The following is an 18175-nucleotide window of genomic DNA, read 5'->3' as shown; positions in this document are numbered from 1 at the left end:
CTTATAATTCAGAATCTCAGTACAGCCTGACAGTGGCTCAACAACATAGTGAATGAGATTATCAATCTAAGAAAGATGACAAGACAACCAATCGAATTTAGTGACAATCTTGTGTGACTTTAAATCGTAAAGAGGAAGAAGAAAATAAAAACTAGAGCAAGAGCTTTGCACAGTGCAAGGGTTTGTCCCTGCTTACTAATGTATGACAGATCTGAGAAAGGAAAATTTGTCTCGGCTCAGTTTCACACGCTCAGAGTGAAACTTGACACTGATATGGAAAAATAAGAGGTGGGGAGCAACACTGAAGTCACTTGTTTGGTGAAAGAATACAAGATTACCTATGATGGGCAGTCCACCTAAGACTGGTGAAAAATAAATAAAATAAAATATGCTCTTCAGCTTTTATGCAGGTATTGTATAAATATGTTGTGTGTACTGTAACCACAGCTCTTTGCCAATGAAGTACTCCTTAGTTTTGATTGTCATTTAAGATAATTATTTTCATATGTGTGGTATCGGCAGATGAAGTGAAACTCACGACAGCTTCAATTGTACTGTAGATCTGTTTACTCTCACATGTACTGTATCATCATCTCTGAACCAGTCTCGGCTGAGTATAATTAAGTAAAATTATGGGTCGTGGGTGGCGCTAATAATGCAGAGTAAGTGGGTTAGCGCAGAATAGCAGATAAATGTTCCAACTCGAGATCTGTGAGGAAGCATACAAAGTGCATTCAAAAGTATCCAACCTTATTTTATCTCATAGAAACAAATGACGCACTTGAGTTGTCTTTTGGTAGGGAGGTGTAGGGAACGTTCTTGCAGATGCATGAATTTTTTATTTCACGTACAGTGCATCAGTTGCTAACTGCCAGCCTCCAAGTGAACACGTGCACTGAGCACCAATTAGATTCTCATTTGCTATGGAATGACTTCAGCAAAGGCACTGCATCAAAGTTTGCCAAAAGCTTGGTGATACCCAAGCAGAAACCATTTGCAAAAATCAGCAGGTTTGTGACAATGATACCATGAGCATAATGCAAGCAAAAGAGTGGTATAACCACTTCAAAAATGGGCTCACATCAGTGGAGAGCAAAACATGTTCCAGAGGCCTGGCGCACACAACCAGTCGATAGCGGTCAACCAGTCGATTATGGGCTGAGTTCCAGTCAATTGCATGAAAAAAATAAAATAAAATATCACGCGGTTCTTTCTATCTGCGCATGCACAAGGTCAAAAGGGCACGAGAAGCTACACTGGAACGAGTAGATACTACCAGTGGTGGGCACTGCTCAGCTAATCCGATAACCGATAATTATCAAAGCTAATGTTTTTGCTAGCGGTTTAGCTTTTCAGATAATTTTTAAAAACCATCATTGGACCAATTAACTTCCGATAAATTTAGTTCTGATAACTTTCAGTTAGATAACTTTTTTTCTGATAATGTGAGCAAAGTTTAACAGTCAAAAACGTTTGTAAACCCTAATATCAAACATTTTAATCCCTGTCATGTGTAGATCAGTGGTTTTTGGCAGACTGGCTGTTGCTTGCTGATGACGTCATCATTTAGTGCAAAATGTGATTGGCCGGTTGACACAGGGAGCATTGTGGGTAGTGTAGTTCAGGTTCACTTTGGATGTTACAGTGTTATCACCTGCTCGACACAAAAACAAAATGGACTAATTTTAACATTATTTTATTTTATTTCTTTGTGGCACGGGATAATTTAATCACCAAGACTCGGTGGGAGAGAGGAGCTCTCACGACACAATTGCAGGGACTTCTCTTCACCGTTTACACACCGTTTGGATAGCCAGGATGCTTAGAATTTATATTTACTACTCGTGTCTTTTACTCTGTCAATCAATGCATTAATGGACGTATTTTGGTTGTTTAAGCCGAAGGATTAAAAGCGTGTGAAAAAAGTGTCAGCCTTTAGCTCGTAAATGATGGTGCATCTAATACCGAGATAAACTGTGACTTCTAATACTGTGTTTTACTGCTTTTGAAAGATGATGACAGTGTTTGGGGTTTAATTTTTATTTATTCATTTTTGGTGTGTTCTTTGTGTTTGTGATCCTTCAATTTACCCAGCAGCCCCTGCGGCACTTAAAGTGAAATTGTGTTTAACCAGTGTAACCTGATGTGGCCGTGTCCGAATCAATACTAATAGTTATCAGTTATCTGTAATAAAGATGATTTTTTTTTTAGCAGTTTATCAGTTTAGTGTCATAAAAGATAACTTTTCAGTTATCTGATTAATGGTTATCGAAGCTAACTTTTTGGTTAGCTGTGCCCACCACTGGATACTACAGTAACAGAAGCTAAAAAAGTCTTAGACATCATTCTCATTCGGAGTGGGAGGAGGATTATTTTTCATTTATTCGAATGCCAAGTTCATCTGTTTTTTTATGTAATGCAAATGTGGCTTTACTGAAGAAAGGGCATTTGGAACACCATTTCAAGACAGCATTTCAAGAGCTACGATGCAAACTTCCTGGCTAAATCACCTCTGTGTGCACGAAAAGTCAAGGAATTGAAAAGTCGGCTAGCAGCACAACGGTCCATAAATATGGAAGACGCGATGGATGTGGCTAACAAGATTGTGTGTTCTGTTCGGGTCAGGAGTCTGTGTGCAGCTGGAGGAGACAGATGCAGAACACACAAATCTGCTGCTGCACACAGACATTAGGTGGCTGAGCAGAGGTATATTCTGGAACAGTTTTCTGAATTGCTGCCCGAAATTAAATAATTTCTGAAATGTTCAAACCATCCTGAATATGCACAACTAGAAGACAGTCAGTGGCTCTTGGATTTAGCCTTTCTTACCAATCTGACTGACAAGCTCAAGGACAAACACATCATCAACACGATCAGCTCTGTGAACACGTTTAAAAGCAAGTCCCACCTGATAATAAGCTGGTTGCAACAGTGTGACCTACAGAACTTTCCACATATGGACACAGAACTTAAGCATCAGGACAAAGACTGTGTGGAGCTTGAGAGTGCACATTATGATGATCAAATGTAGAGTATCTTGTCAGAATTTGGCTAGCACTTTCCTGACTTTACATCCATTGATCCTACTGTCAGTTTTCTATGTTTTCCATTTGGGGAAAATATAGATGTGGATTGTAAAATGTCCAAAGTGGCATCACTCTTCAACTTGGACAACTGTGCTATTGGGAATGAGATCCTCACACTGAAAAATTATATTGAGCTCTATTCCAGAGCAACACCTGGCATGAATGCCCAATTCTGGAATCTAATGCAGAAAGAGAAGCACCCCAACCTCAGACAAACTAAACAGTATTTGACTGTACTTTTTGGATCAATATATCTGTGTGAATCTGCCTTTTCACATATGAAAATTATAAAGTCAAAATACAGGTCCACCATCACTGATGACCACCTTGCAGCCTGCTTACGGCTGGCAGTCAGCTCCTGTTGTCCGGACTATGAGAGAATAACTTCCTCCTCTTAGTGCCAGAAGTCCCACTAAGGTAAGGAACAACTTTTCCAACTTGAATTAGGCATTGTATTATTTGGGTTGTTTGTTGTTGTGTTGTTACAGGCCAGTCCTAGGCCTAGTTGTGCTTATTCTTTGCTACATGCACATTTACTTCAATAATGTATTATTATTGTTAAAGCTTTATCTATATGCCAGAAAACTGTGTTATTATATTGGTGCACAATAAACTTCCTGAACACTTATCGCTGGTGATGGGACATGGGTTTACAGGTATGACTGAGAAACCAAATCTCAGCATCCAACATCACCAAGGCCAAAGAAAGCACAACAGGTGTGCAGCAATGTCAAAGACATGTTGACCTCTTTCTTTGACTCTCTTGGGGTGGTGCATCATGAGCATGCTCCAAAAGGCCAATATATTAATAAAGAGTATTATTGGGAGGTCCTATGTCACCTTTGTGATGCTGTGCATCGCAAATGACTGAATCTGTTGGTGGTGAAAAGTTGGCAGTGCCATCAAGACAATGCATCTGCCCATTCTGCTCAGATGATGCATGCCTTCTTGGCAAAACACAACACTCCTGTTATTCATCATGCTCCCTACTCTCCTGACATAGCTCACTCTAATTTTTGGCTATTCTTCAAAATCAAAATGACACTAAAAGGGACTAGATTTGAGTTGTGAGAAGACATCATGTGGAATGTGACGGCCCAGCTGGTCACCATTACAAAACGGGGCCATCCAAAAATGCTTCCAACAATGGCGAAACCACTGGGAGAAGTGTGTGGAGACTACTTTCAAAGGGGATTAGAATTTCAGACCCCCAGGTGAGTAAATTTTTTTTTTTTTTTTGCAGCCAAAGGTTGAATACTTTCTGAATTCACCATGTACAATATGATACCCCTCCCTACCATGTTAGTTACTTGTATGTATTATATACTGTGGTCATATATTTTTTGTGATGAAATACTCAAAGTAAACAAGTCAACCTCTGTACATGTGATTGACAATATGATTTATTAAAAAGAAACAAAACAACAATTGTCCAATTATCTCCCCTTGAGGACTAGTGATGGGAATAATGCATTACAAAAGTAATGCATTTATAAGTAATGTATTACTTTTTGCTGTAACACAGTAATGTAAGGCATTATCAATAAATTTTCAATAATATTATACTCCTTACATATTTCAGTAATGCGCATTACAACACACTTTTAACCCAAAAACAGCCTTGTGTGGGTCTGTGGAGTGCAGCTTTTCCTCAAAAGCCACACTGGAATCAGCTTTGTACCCTGTTGACAAACAGATAAAACCCTGATCGAATCCAATAAGAATCAGCTCGATAAAGGCCGTTTTTTATTAGTCTGTTAAAGTTGATTGACTTAAAAAAAAGTTGCGCCCTCTCACTGTCGTCTGCAAGGTGGAGCGAGCAGTCAGAGTTTGCTGCAGCGCTGTGTGTTTTAAAAAACAGATGAACACACTGCTTCACTTTAAACACAAACCATACAGTTGCAGACCCACGGGGGTGAGGGCACGTTAAAAACAGTTTTTGTATATCATCATCATCATCATCCACATAATAACAGTAATATTGCTATTATTATCTGTACTATTTAAGAATAAATTAATGCAATTTGAACCGCGTTGACTTTGAAACTAAAGTGGCTATTTCACAGAGTGCAGTTCCTTCCCGTATCATCCTGAATTGCAAATCGGGCGGATTTTGAAGCATCATAATAACTTCTTGATCCATCTTCATCAATCTTGAACAAACTTGGTACACATAGTAGTTAAGCCCATCATCGGCACCAAATTAAAACTTTGGGTGAAATGTTTGAGTTGTTCAAAAACTTCATCCCAACTCGCCAAATCGTCACTGAACTTGCAGATGTTAATCATCACAGCTTCAATCATGGTTGAACGTGTTTAACCAGAGTATTCCTAGTGAGTACAGCTTGCAAATTGTTTGATTGTGCTCCATTGGGGTAAAAATTTGAAGCAGAAGCAGAATTTGTTGCGGTTCTGGTTGAGGGCGCAGCTCCTACTTTTGTTTTTGTAATAGAACGCTGCCCTGTGGAACAGAGGTGTATAAAACAAATCTCTCCCTCTGATCTCTTCAGATTTGAACGTGCACAAAAGTTTCAGATGAACACCGCAGACATCAGCTGACAAGGAACTTATTCTGCACTTTATAACAGTGGAGTTTGCATGTTCTCTCTGTGTTTATGTGAGCTCCCTCTGGGGGCTCCAGCTTCCTCCTCACATCCAAAGACATGCAGGTTAGGTGAACTGAAAACTTAAAAAAAAAAAAAAAAATTGCTCAGATCTCCCTTGTAAAAGTCCCATTGAGATCTCTGTCTCAATGGGACTAACCTGGTTAAATAAGGGCTAAATTAAAAAATTTAAATAACAGGGCTTTATAAAATAAGATTAATTCATAAAAATCACAACACACTGCCCCAATCTTTGTTCGCCCAATGGCTGCAATACTGAAATAATATTGCTCTTTTTTTTTTTTCTTTACGCCACAGTCATTGCACGCCTGTTGGGTGGTCATGGGGCGCTCTGTGAGGTGATTTTACTTGGTGTGTGTGGTATTTGTGCTTCTACCGGGATTAGGCACCTGGTTGATCAGATGAAGTTTTTCAGTTGAGTAAACAGTCTCATAAAACAGGACTCCAAGGTTTGGGACTGCCACTCCAACACACTGACTTTAGCAGCCGCACACTTTGGACTTTGGACGCATTATTATAGGTGGCTGTGCTTGTGCACCCTGGTAAGCTTTAGTTTTCTGGCTGTCTTGAGGTGTTGCCTGAGAATTTTAAGACAATGCTTCTTTATGTTGCCATTTATTTTATGGAAAGCACCAGTCCATTATCCAGCAAAACACCCCCACCGCATGACACTGACATGCGCACATCATCATGCTTGATGATGTGCTTTGGATTAAGAGCTCCACCCTTTTCTTCCATGTAGAGTGCTGGTCATTATGGCCAAACCTTTCTATTTTTTGTCCCATTTGCACATTCCTTTAAAAGTATGTAGTTCTTTGTCCTGGTTAACTGCAAACATTTTGTAACTTTTTTTTTTTTTTTTAAATGTTCACCTTGGGGTAATGTCTACCTCCTTGGTTGGCTGCTTTATTTGGCCATGCCGATTGAGCACTCGCCGAATGGTGATGTCAGATTTCTATATGATGAACTCCATCCATTCCTAAGTCTCCATCCTAGAATTCTGTTGGACCTTTCAAACCATGGTTCAGTTGTTACTGGGTGTAAATTTGAGCCTCAGTCCTGTATGATGCAAAGTCTGTATGACCATTTCTCATGTGTTTCATATAACATAGTACGCTGCTCTTGTGAACTTGTTTTTTGTCTGAACATTTTTTTTTTTTGATGTCCCAGTTGTGTGGCTGCACTGCTAAACAAGTGCTCCATGTGTGAAGTAACCAGGGAGGTCAAGGATGTTGTTAAAAAATGATGCATTTTGGTCCTAGTTTTTATTTCTATCCATGAAAAGTATCAATGTGACCATTTTTAGTTTAGAGCTTTCAGCACATCAAACTTTGAAATGCAGCATCAAAAAAGTACTTTGGTATTACTGTTTAATGGATGTGCTGCATTAATGGTAACATTACACAGGAAAGAGGGTTTTACCTGCTGACCCAGTTGGCAGGAATGCCGTGCAAAGCAAACAAGGTGAACTGGAGGTGGTCTGTGGTGCCTGAAGCCTCTTTGCTTCTTTTCTCCTCTGGAGTTTCTCCTTCTGCAGTCTGGGATGAGGGAGGTGAGCAGAAAGAGGACGACGGGGAGCAGAAGGAGCGCAGGTAGAGCTTGGCCAGGTCATAAACAGCTTCAGTTAGTAGGGCCATGGATTCCTCCACAGCATTGGTGTGACCTGTCAAAGTCACATCGAGTTAACGCAGAAAAACCATGGCAATAATGCAGCTTCCAACCAGAAACTTAAAAGCTATTTATATTAAGTTGACGGCAAGAAATATGGCCAAAAAGGTAAAATTGTTCTCATTTGATTATAAGTATGGGTGTACAAGTCTTACCATTTGATGACTGACCAGATGATGTGGAACCAATCTATATTGTAACAAAGAAACTGTTAAAAGACAAGTTTACATCTACAAATATAAATATGTGAGGTCGTTTGTGTGAGTGACTGAAGGCCACCTTGGGTGAGCGTGCTCTGGGTAGATTGACGGAGTGTCGCAGCCTTTTCACAGCCTCAGTAACAGCCTGTGTTTCCACCTCATCCAGAGCACAGCACAGATTCTTCACTGTCTGCACCACCTGGTCCACTGTCTTATACTGGGTGCTCTGGATACACACGTATACTTTACAGTCAGCTCCTTTAACTCTATCAGTCCTCAAACACTAAAAACAGACTATTAGGTCATTCCATATGAACTCAACCAAAGTCCAGAAATCACCTTCAGTCACAGACTCAGATTTGGCTTAAGAAAATTGCGTTGGTGCCTTTACATGTATAATGAACACGTGCAAAGTTTAGGTGAAAAATCTGAACGGTTTCTAAACTATAAGTTTGTTCCTGATGACACAACATTAATTCAGAAAAAACTGCCATCACTCGTACTATGAACTCATATGTTTTACCAGTATGGTACCCAGATCTCCATATTATTATCAATTTAGGACTAGTTAAAATGTAGGTATTGTCAACTTTTCTCTGAGTTGGGAGAAGGAATACATGTAAAAGCAAATGAATGAGCAAATGATTGTACAATTATGTAGAAAAAGTTTCATGACCTTAATTCACGAAAATCATACTGAGTTTATATATGGGCGCCAGACACGTGATAACATTAGAAAAACCCTCCACGTACCACAGACCCAAAGAGAGAAGAGAAGCACAGTTCTACTTAGTATAGATGCAGAAAAAAAATCTGACTGTGTTAACTGGAACTTCTTGTATTCAGTTCTGGGAAAAATGGGTTTTAATAATAAATCTGTGGAAATGATTAAAACACTATATTACCAGCCAATGGCCAGAATAAAAATCAATGCGAAGTCTAACAGAGAGAATTAGTCTGCAAAGATAAACTCGCCAAGGATATGCCCTCTCTCCCACTCTCTTCTCAATATTCATCGAGCCACTGGCACAGGCAGTAAGTCAAAATCCAGAAATTAAAGGAGTTACAATAAATGGAGTAGAACACAAAATTGGGCTTTCCACTGATGATGTGATAACATTTTTAGAGCAACAGACCACGTCATTACCTAACCTGATGTCTCTTCTAGAAGCATTTGGATATTTACCTGGATATAAAATAAACATTTCAAAACTCAAATTCTAAAATTTCACTATACACCCTATCAAGATATTAAAACAGCATACAAACTCACTAGAAAATGGAATCAATAAAATATTTAGGAGTAGAAATTATTCACAAGTTCAAGATATAAATAAAAGAAATTATTCATAAGTTCAAGATAAAATACAAAAAGATATGGAAAGGTGGGCCACCTTACCCGTGGACCCGAGTTACAGAGTTGAAATTGTGAAAATGAATATATTACCTCGTTTCTTATATTTATTCCAAGCTCTGCCAGAATAGGTCAATCAAATTCAATTCACAACATGGGATTGAACAATATCTAGGTTTATTTGGGAAAGTAAGAGGCCCAGGGTGAAGTATGGAACTCTCTAGCTTCCCAAAGAGAAAGGAGGAATGGCACTGCCCAAGTTGAAAGAATGTTATGTGGCAACAGCCTATTCAAAAAAGAGATAAGAGATAAAGAGACTTACGAACAAAACAAAGTGTGGTTTAGATGTAATATCTAAACACACATTAAGTAATTGGTATAGAATGCTTCAGATATATAAAATTCAAAAACACAGAACAAAGTTAAAATGGATAGCATATGACAACAAATTTATGCCATCAAAATTAGATCAAGGCTACAAACACTGGATAAGTAAAGGTGGCTTGGTGTGTTTCAGAGAATAATGGGAAGCTGGAGAGTTTCTAAATACTGACACAAAAATATCAACTTGGCAATCATGATTATAATAGAGAAATAAACGTGGATCCCTCCATGAACGGAAGCAAAGTTGTTCAAATATTAGCTAAAGCTTACAAAGGTATCAATACTAGGATAATCTCTGTGATATATAAAGCCCTAGTACAACCCCTGGCAAAAATTATGGAATCACCGGCCTCTGAGGATGTTCATTCAGTTGTTTAATTTTGTAGAAAAAAAGCAGATCACAGACATGACACAAAACTAAAGTCATTTCAAATGGCAACTTTCTGGCTTTAATAAACACTATAAGAAATCACGCAAAAAAATTGTGGCAGTCAGTAACGGTTACTTTTTTAGACCAAGCAGAGGGAAAAAATATGGAATCACTCAATTCTGAGGAAAAAATTATGGAATCATGAAAAACAAAAGAATGCTCCAACACATCACTAGTATTTTGTTGCACCACCTCTGGCTTTATAACAGCTTGCAGTCTCTGAGGCATGGACTTAATGAGTGACAAACAGTACTCTTCATCAATCTGGCTCCAACTTTCTCTGATTGCTGTTGCCAGATCAGCTTCGCAGGTTGGAGCCTTGGAGTCATGGACCATTTTCTTCAACTTCCACCAAAGAATTTCAATTGGATTAAGATCCGGACTATTTGCAGGCCATGACATTGACCCTATGTGTCTTTTGCAAGGAATGTTTTCACAGTTTTTGCTCTATGGCAAGATGCATTATCATCTTCAAAAATGATTTCATCATCCCCAAACATCCTTTCAATTGATGGGATAAGAAAAGTATCCAAAATATCAACATAAACTTGTGCATTTATTGATGATGTAAAGACAGCCATCTCCCCAGTGCCTTTACCTGACATGCAGCCCCATATCATCAATGACTGTGGAAATTTACATGTTTTCTTCAGCAGTCATCTTTATAAATCTCACTGGAACGGCACCAAACAAAAGTTCCAGCATCATCACCTTGCCCAATGCAGATTCGAGATTCATCACTGAATATGACTTTCATCCAGTCATCCACAGTCCACGATTGCTTTTCCTTAGCCCATTGTAACCTTGTTTTTTTTCTGTTTAGGTGTTAATGATGGCTTTCGTTTAGCTTTTCTGTATGTAAATCCCATTTCCTTTAGGCGGTTTCTTACAGTCATTTGTTTTGTTGTGCATTTCGATTTTGAGACATATTGCTTTAAGTTTTCTGTCTTGACGCTTTGATGTCTTCCTTGGTCTACCAGTATGTTTGCCTTTAACAACCTTCCCATGTTGTCTGTATTTGGTCCAGAGTTTAGACACAGCTGACTGTGAACAACCAACATCTTTTGCAACATTGCGTGATGATATACCCTCTTTTAAGAGTTTGATAATCCTCTCCTTTGGTTCAATTGACATCTCTCGTGTTGGAACCATGATTCATGTCAGTCCACTTGGTGCAACAGGTCTCCAAGGTGTGATCACTCCTTTTTAGATGCAGACTAACGAGCAGATCTGATTTGATGCAGGTGTTAGTTTGGGGATGAAAATTTACAGGGTGATTCCATAATTTTTCCTCAGAATTGAGTGATTCCATATTTTTTTTCCCCTCTGCTTGGTCTAAAAAAGTAACCGTTACTGACTGCCATAATTTTTTTTCTTGATTTCTTATAGTGTTTCTTAAAGCCAGAAAGCTTCCATTTGAAATGACTTTAGTTTTGTGTCATGTCTGTGATCTGCTTTTTTTCCTACAAAATTAACCAACTGAATGAACATCCTCCGAGGCCGGTGAGTCCATAATTTTTGCCAGGGGTTGTAAATGCAGATAAACACACAACTCTAAAAGTAAAAGTAAAATGAGGAAAAAGAATTTGACATTGTGATCGATGATATGGATTGGCTAAATATGTATAAATTCCACCATAGAACTACTGGCTCCCAGACACAGAGGGAATTTGCCGGGAAAAATCTTTTTTTTTTTATTACACCTTTGATTAAAAGTAAACAGTTAAAAAGACACCAGAATTGTTAGAGGGAATGTGGGGCAGTAGATGATGGCCACTCACATATATTTTGGAAATGTCCAAAACTTTTAAGGTTTTGGGAAACTGTTCGTTGTGTCCTGTGTCAAGTATTGGGATATACAATCTAATTGAAACCCGAACTGTTATATCTGTGTAATTTCTGTGATGGCAAAATCCATAAATGTGATGAATTTTCTAATAAAGATAATGTTGATAGCAGCTAAAAAGTGTATAACAAGGCAATGGAGGAAGACTGACGTGCCATCAAAAGACCAATGGATAGCAGTTATAGAAGATATCATTTTAATGGGAAAAACTCACAGACTCAGACTACAGGAACCACAAATGGTAAAAAAACTGGAAAAATGGCACTCATAAGAAAAACAACTAGCAATGTGTTACCCAGACATGTTTACTTATTGTTTGTTGTGTACCAAACCCCCCCCCCCCCCCCCAAAAGGTTTCATGACCACATGGTGAATTTACCAGGTTTTTTTTTAAGCTGAAACCATTTTTAGGGTCCCCTAAAATCTAAATTAAGACTTGCAGAGTCAGGTTCCCTCCTGCAGACATTCCTGTCAAATTGAAGGAATCCATCATCAATAGCCTGTTGTAATTAACTAGACAGACAATGGCCCCCTGAAATTGGATTTTTAGCACATAAAATATTCACCACTTTGGAGACCAAAAGCTCAGAAAGTAGAAGAGATAGACCTTTTCTGATGACTGATGTGAATGCCTGGGCCCCAGTTACCCAGGAAAGCAAATTACAGCCAGAAATCTTTACATGTTTCAGAGATATTGGTATCTAAAATTGGCTACACACTAACATATGCAATTCACGCGTGTCAAAAACAGGCACAGCACCCCTTTTTTAAAGGCCCATAGTTCAGAAACCCTTAAGATTTTCCACCTAAAACTTTGCATGTGTTCATTAAATATGTAGAGGCACCAACACAATGTTTTTTAGCCAAGTCTGAGTCAGTCACCATGGGACCTCTGGTTGAGTTCATATGGAATGATCCTATTATGAAATGTGTCCCCTTTACCTTGCTAAATTGTGTTTTTCAGTATGCTTTTCAATCAATCAATCAATCAATTTTTTTTTATATAGCGCCAAATCACAACAAACAGTTGCCCCAAGGCGCTTTATATTGTAAGGCAAGGCCATACAATAATTATGTAAAACCCCAACGGTCAAAACGACCCCCTGTGAGCAAGCACTTGGCTACAGTGGGAAGGAAAAACTCCCTTTTAACAGGAAGAAACCTCCAGCAGAAACCAGGCTCAGGGAGGGGCAGTCTTCTGCTGAGACTGGTTGGGGCTGAGGGAGAGAACCAGGAAAAAGGACATGCTGTGGAGGGGAGCAGAGATCGATCACTAATGATTAAATGCAGAGTGGTGCATACAGAGCAAAAAGAGAAAGAAACAGTGCATCATGGGAACCCCCCAGCAGTCTACGTCTATAGCAGCATAACTAAGGGATGGTTCAGGGTCACCTGATCCAGCCCTAACTATAAGCTTTAGCAAAAAGGAAAGTTTTAAGCCTAATCTTAAAAGTAGAGAGGGTGTCTGTCTCCCTGATCTGAATTGGGAGCTGGTTCCACAGGAGAGGAGCCTGAAAGCTGAAGGCTCTGCCTCCCATTCTACTCTTACAAACCCTAGGAACTACAAGTAAGCCTGCAGTCTGAGAGCGAAGCGCTCTATTGGGGTGATATGGTACTATGAGGTCCCTAAGATAAGATGGGACCTGATTATTCAAAACCTTATAAGTAAGAAGAAGAATTTTAAATTCTATTCTAGAATTAACAGGAAGCCAATGAAGAGAGGCCAATATGGGTGAGATATGCTCTCTCCTTCTAGTCCCCGTCAGTACTTTAGCTGCAGCATTTTGAATTAACTGAAGGCTTTTTAGGGAACTTTTAGGACAACCTGATAATAATGAATTACAATAGTCCAGCCTAGAGGAAATAAATGCATGAATTAGTTTTTCAGCATCACTCTGAGACAAGACCTTTCTGATTTTAGAGATATTGCGTAAATGAAAAAAAAGCAGTCCTACATATTTGTTTAATATGCGCTTTGAATGACATATCCTGATCAAAAATGACTCCAAGATTTCTCACAGTATTACTAGAGGTCAGGGTATGCCATCCACAGTAAGGATCTGGTTAGACACCATGTTTCTAAGATTTGTGGGGCCAAGTACAATAACTTCAGTTTTATCTGAGTTTAAAAGCAGGAAATTAGAGGTCATCCATGTCTTTATGTCTGTAAGACAATCCTGCAGTTTTAGCTAATTGGTGTGTGTCCTCTGGCTTCATGGATAGATAAAGCTGGGTATCATCTGCGTAACAATGAAAATTTAAGCAATACCGTCTAATAATACTGCATAAGGGAAGCATGTATAAAGTGAATAAAATTGGTCCTAGCACAGAACCTTGTGGAACTCCATAATTAACTTTAGTCTGTGAAGAAGATTCCCCATTTACATGAACAAATTGTAATCTATTAGACAAATATGATTCAAACCACCGCAACGCAGTGCCTTTAATACCTATGGCATGCTCTAATCTCTGTAATAAAATGTTATGGTCAACAGTATCAAAAGCAGCACTGAGGTCTAACAGAACAAGCACAGAGATGAGTCCACTGTCCGAGGCCATAAGAAGATCATTTGTAACCTTCACTAATGCTGTTTCTGTACTATGATGAATTCTAAAACCTGACTGAAACTCTTCAAATAGACCATTCCTCTGAAGATGATCAGTTAGCTGTTTTACAACTATCCTTTCAGAATTTTGAGAGAAAAGGAAGGTTGGAGATTGGCCTATAATTAGCTAAGATAGCTGGGTCAAGTGATGGCTTTTTAAGTAATGGCTTAATTACTGCCACCTTAAAAAGCCTGTGGTACATAGCCAACTAACAAAGATAGATTGATCATATTTAAGATCGAAGCATTAAATAATGGTAGGGCTTCCTTGAGCAGCCTGGTAGAATGGGGTCTAATAAACATGTTGGTGGTTGGATGAAGTAACTAATGAAAATAACTCAGAACAATCGGAGAGAAAGAGTCTAACCAAATACCGGCATCACTGAAAGCAGCCAAAGATAACGATACGTCTTTGGGATGGTTATGAGTAATTTTTTCTCTAATAGTTAAAATTTTGTTAGCAAAGAAAGTCATGAAGTCATTACTAGTTAAAGTTAATGGAATACTCAGCTCAATAGAGCTCTGACTCTTTGGCAGCCTGGCTACAGTGCTGAAAAGAAACCTGGGGTTGTTCTTATTTTCTTCAATTAGTGATGAGTAGAAAGATGTCCTAGCTTTACGGGAGGGCTTTTTATAGAGCAACAGACTCTTTTTCCAGGCTAAGTGAAGATCTTCTAAGTTAGTGAGACGCCATTTCCTCTCCAACTTACAGGTTATCTGCTTTAAGCTACGAGTTTGTGAGTTATACCACGGAGTCAGGCACTTCTGATTTAAAGCTCTCTTTTTTAGAGGAGCTACAGCATCCAAAGTTGTCTTCAATGAGGATGTAAACTATTGACGAGATACTCTATCTCACAGAGTTTAGGTAGCTACTCTGCACTGTGTTGGTATATGGCATTAGAGAACATAAAGAAGGAATCATATCCTTAAACCTAGTTACAGAAAGCGCTTTCTGAAAGACTTCTAGTGTAATGAAACTTATTCCCCACAGCTGGGTAGTCCATCAGAGTAAATGTAAATGTTATTAAGAAAATGATCAGACAGAAGGGAGTTTTTCAGGGAATACTGTTAAGTCTTGTATTTCCATACCATAAGTCAGAACAAGATCTAAGATATGATTAAAGTGGTGGGTGGACTCATTTACTTTTTGAGCAAAGCCAATAGAGTCTAATAAGATTAAATGCAGTGTTGAGGCTGTCATTCTCAGCATCTGTGTGGATGTTAAAATCGCCCACTATAATATCTTATCTGAGCTAAGCACTAAGTCAGACAAAAGGTCTGAAAATTCACAGAGAAACTCACAGTAACGACCAGGTGGACGATAGATAATACAAAATAAAACTGGTTTTTGGGACTTCCAATTTGGATGGACAAGACTAAGAGTCAAGCTTTCAAATGAATTAAAGCTCTGTCTGGGTTTTTGATTAATTAATAAGCTGGAATGGAAGATTGCTGCTAATCCTCCGCCCCGGCCCGTGCTACGAGCATTCTGACAGTTAGTGTGACTCAGGGGTGTTGACTCATTTAAACTAACATATTCATCCTGCCGTAACCAGGTTTCTGTAAGGCAGAATAAATCAATATGTTGATCAATTATTATATCATTTACCAACAGGGACTTAGAAGAGAGAGACCTAATGTTTAATAGACCACATTTAACTGTTTTAGTCTGTGGTGCAGTTGAAGGTGCTATATTATTTTTTCTTTTTGAATTTTTATGCTTAAATAGATTTTTGCTGGTTATTGGTCGTCTGGGAGCAGGCACCGTCTCTACGGGGATGGGGTAATGAGGGGATGGCAGGGGGAGAGAAGCTGCAGAGAGGTGTGTAAGACTACAACTCTGCTTCCTGGTCCCAACCCTGGATAGTCACGGTTTGGAGGATTTAAGAAAATTGGCCAGATTTCTAGAAATGAGAGCTGCTCCATCCAAAGTGGGATGGATGCCGTCTCTCCTAACAAGACCAGGTTTTCCCCAGAAGCTTTGCCAATTATCTATGAAGCCCACCTCATTTTTTGGACACCACTCAGACAGCCAGCAATTCAAGGAGAACATGCGGCTAAACATGTCACTCCCGGTCTGATTGGGGAGGGGCCCAGAGAAAACTACAGAGTCCGACATTGTTTTTTGCAAAGTTACACACCGATTTAATGTTAATTTTAGTGACCTCCGATTGGGCGTAACCGGGTGTCATTACTGCCGACGTGAATTACAATCTTACCAAATTTACGCTTAGCCTTAGCCAGCAGTTTCAAATTTCCTTCAATGTCGCCTGCTCTGGCCCCGGAAGACAATTGACTATGGTTGCTGGTGTCGCTAACTTCACATTTCGCAAAACAGAGTCGCCAATAACCAGAGTTTGATCCTCGGCGGGTGTGTCGTCGAGTGGGGAAAAAACGGTTAGAGATGTGAACGGGTTGGCGGTGTACACAGGGCTTCTGTTTAGAACTACGCTTCCTCCTCACAGGTCACCCAGTCAGCCTGCTTTCCCGGCTGCTCGGGATCTGCCAGGGGGTAACTAACGGCGGCTAAGCTACCTTGGTCCGCACCGACTACAGGGGCCTGGCTAGCTGTAGAATTTTCCACGGTGCGGAGCCGAGTCTCCAATTCGCCCAGCCTGGCCTCCAAAGCTACAAATAAGCTACACTTATTACAAGTACCGTTACTGCTAAAGGAGGCCGAGGAATAACTAAACATTTCACACCCAGAGCAGAAAAGTGCGGGAGAGACAGGAGAAGCCGTCATGCTAAATCGGCTAAGAGCTAGTAGCTACGCTAAGCTAGCGGATTCCTAAAAACACGCAAAGTGAATAATGTGTAAATAATTTAGAGGTGATTCAGCAGAAGGAGTGCTTTAGTTAAGGCACGTAAAGATTACACTGGGAACAAATCGTAATCTAGATAACTAGATCAATCTAACTGCGCAGATTAAACAGCTAACAGATACAGCAAAACACCGCTGTGCTCCGGAACAGGAAGTGATACAATACCGCAGTGAGAGCCAACCACCAGTAGAGGCAAGCCTACTGGTAGTTTCAGTGGTTTACTACAAAGGTAACACTGTGTTGCTGCAGAAGACCACAAGCAAACACTGGAAGGCTTCTGCAAGAGAACTACAGTTATGAACTCACAGTAATTACAACCAACTGGTGGTTTATTTTAATCACACAGCACCTTCATGTGAATATTAAATGTTAACTGCTTAGTCAATGCAGAAAAAAAAAAGAAAATGAATTATTTAGAGTGCATCTTAGCTGTCACACCACAACAATCAAACTGGCTGGGAGACAGATGTGCTATTTTTCTAGAAAGCCAACATTTCCAGGAATGTTCTGGTCCACATATATTTGTGGTGTCAAGCAAATGAAGTGACCCAGTGTCTCAGTACGAAATCGACATCTGCCATTTTTCACAGAGTGACACAGCAAAACAGTGCACTGAATTACTTGCAGGATCAGAGATGAAACACTCAGAGACAGTATAGAGCCACACATCCTGATACTCCGGATCTAGTGAACCTGTGTAACCACCTGTTACACAAATAAATAAATAAAGACCAACAGCTGCACAAAGCCACCCTAATAATCCCATGAAGATCTGTGTGTACAGTTTAAATAAAATAATAAACAGTTGTGAATTTATTATACTTGGTAACTTATCTAAATAAATCAATGCAGACTCATATGGACTTTTCCCCAGTTCAGTTTCTACTGCCCCCCCTTCCCCAAATCTGCACATAGAACAAATGTACCTCATTCTGCAGACAGATGGAGACTTGGTTGTGATAACCTTCAAGATAGTCAGCCAGGCCTTGTCTGGAGGAAGACACAAAGATAAGCAATAAACAATGGCAAAAGATAAGGAGCTTAAAAATAAACTGAGGTCAGTCCGCATGCCTGAAAACATTTCTCTGAAGATAAAATGTGTCAACAAGGGGATGGTGCGGAAGGGGGTCAGCTTTTGAAAATTTAAGCAAAAAA

The 18175-nt window shown here is 39.5% G+C and overlaps 1 protein-coding gene across 1 annotated transcript in view; it reads right to left on the bottom strand.

Annotated features, from left to right (window-relative positions):
• The window catches only part of pik3c2a (phosphatidylinositol-4-phosphate 3-kinase, catalytic subunit type 2 alpha), a 205015-nt gene that overhangs the window by 72400 nt on the left and 114440 nt on the right, over positions 1 to 18175 (bottom strand). The window contains 4 exon segments of the mRNA XM_034175828.1: positions 7133 to 7373; positions 7534 to 7567; positions 7658 to 7804; positions 17947 to 18010. Of these exon segments, the coding sequence (XP_034031719.1) occupies positions 7133 to 7373; positions 7534 to 7567; positions 7658 to 7804; positions 17947 to 18010 (486 nt within the window).

Source organism: Thalassophryne amazonica, chromosome 8, assembly GCF_902500255.1.
Source record: "Thalassophryne amazonica chromosome 8, fThaAma1.1, whole genome shotgun sequence".
Taxonomy (NCBI): Eukaryota; Metazoa; Chordata; class Actinopteri; order Batrachoidiformes; family Batrachoididae; genus Thalassophryne; species Thalassophryne amazonica.
This window is presented reverse-complemented; position numbering and strand designations above follow the sequence as displayed.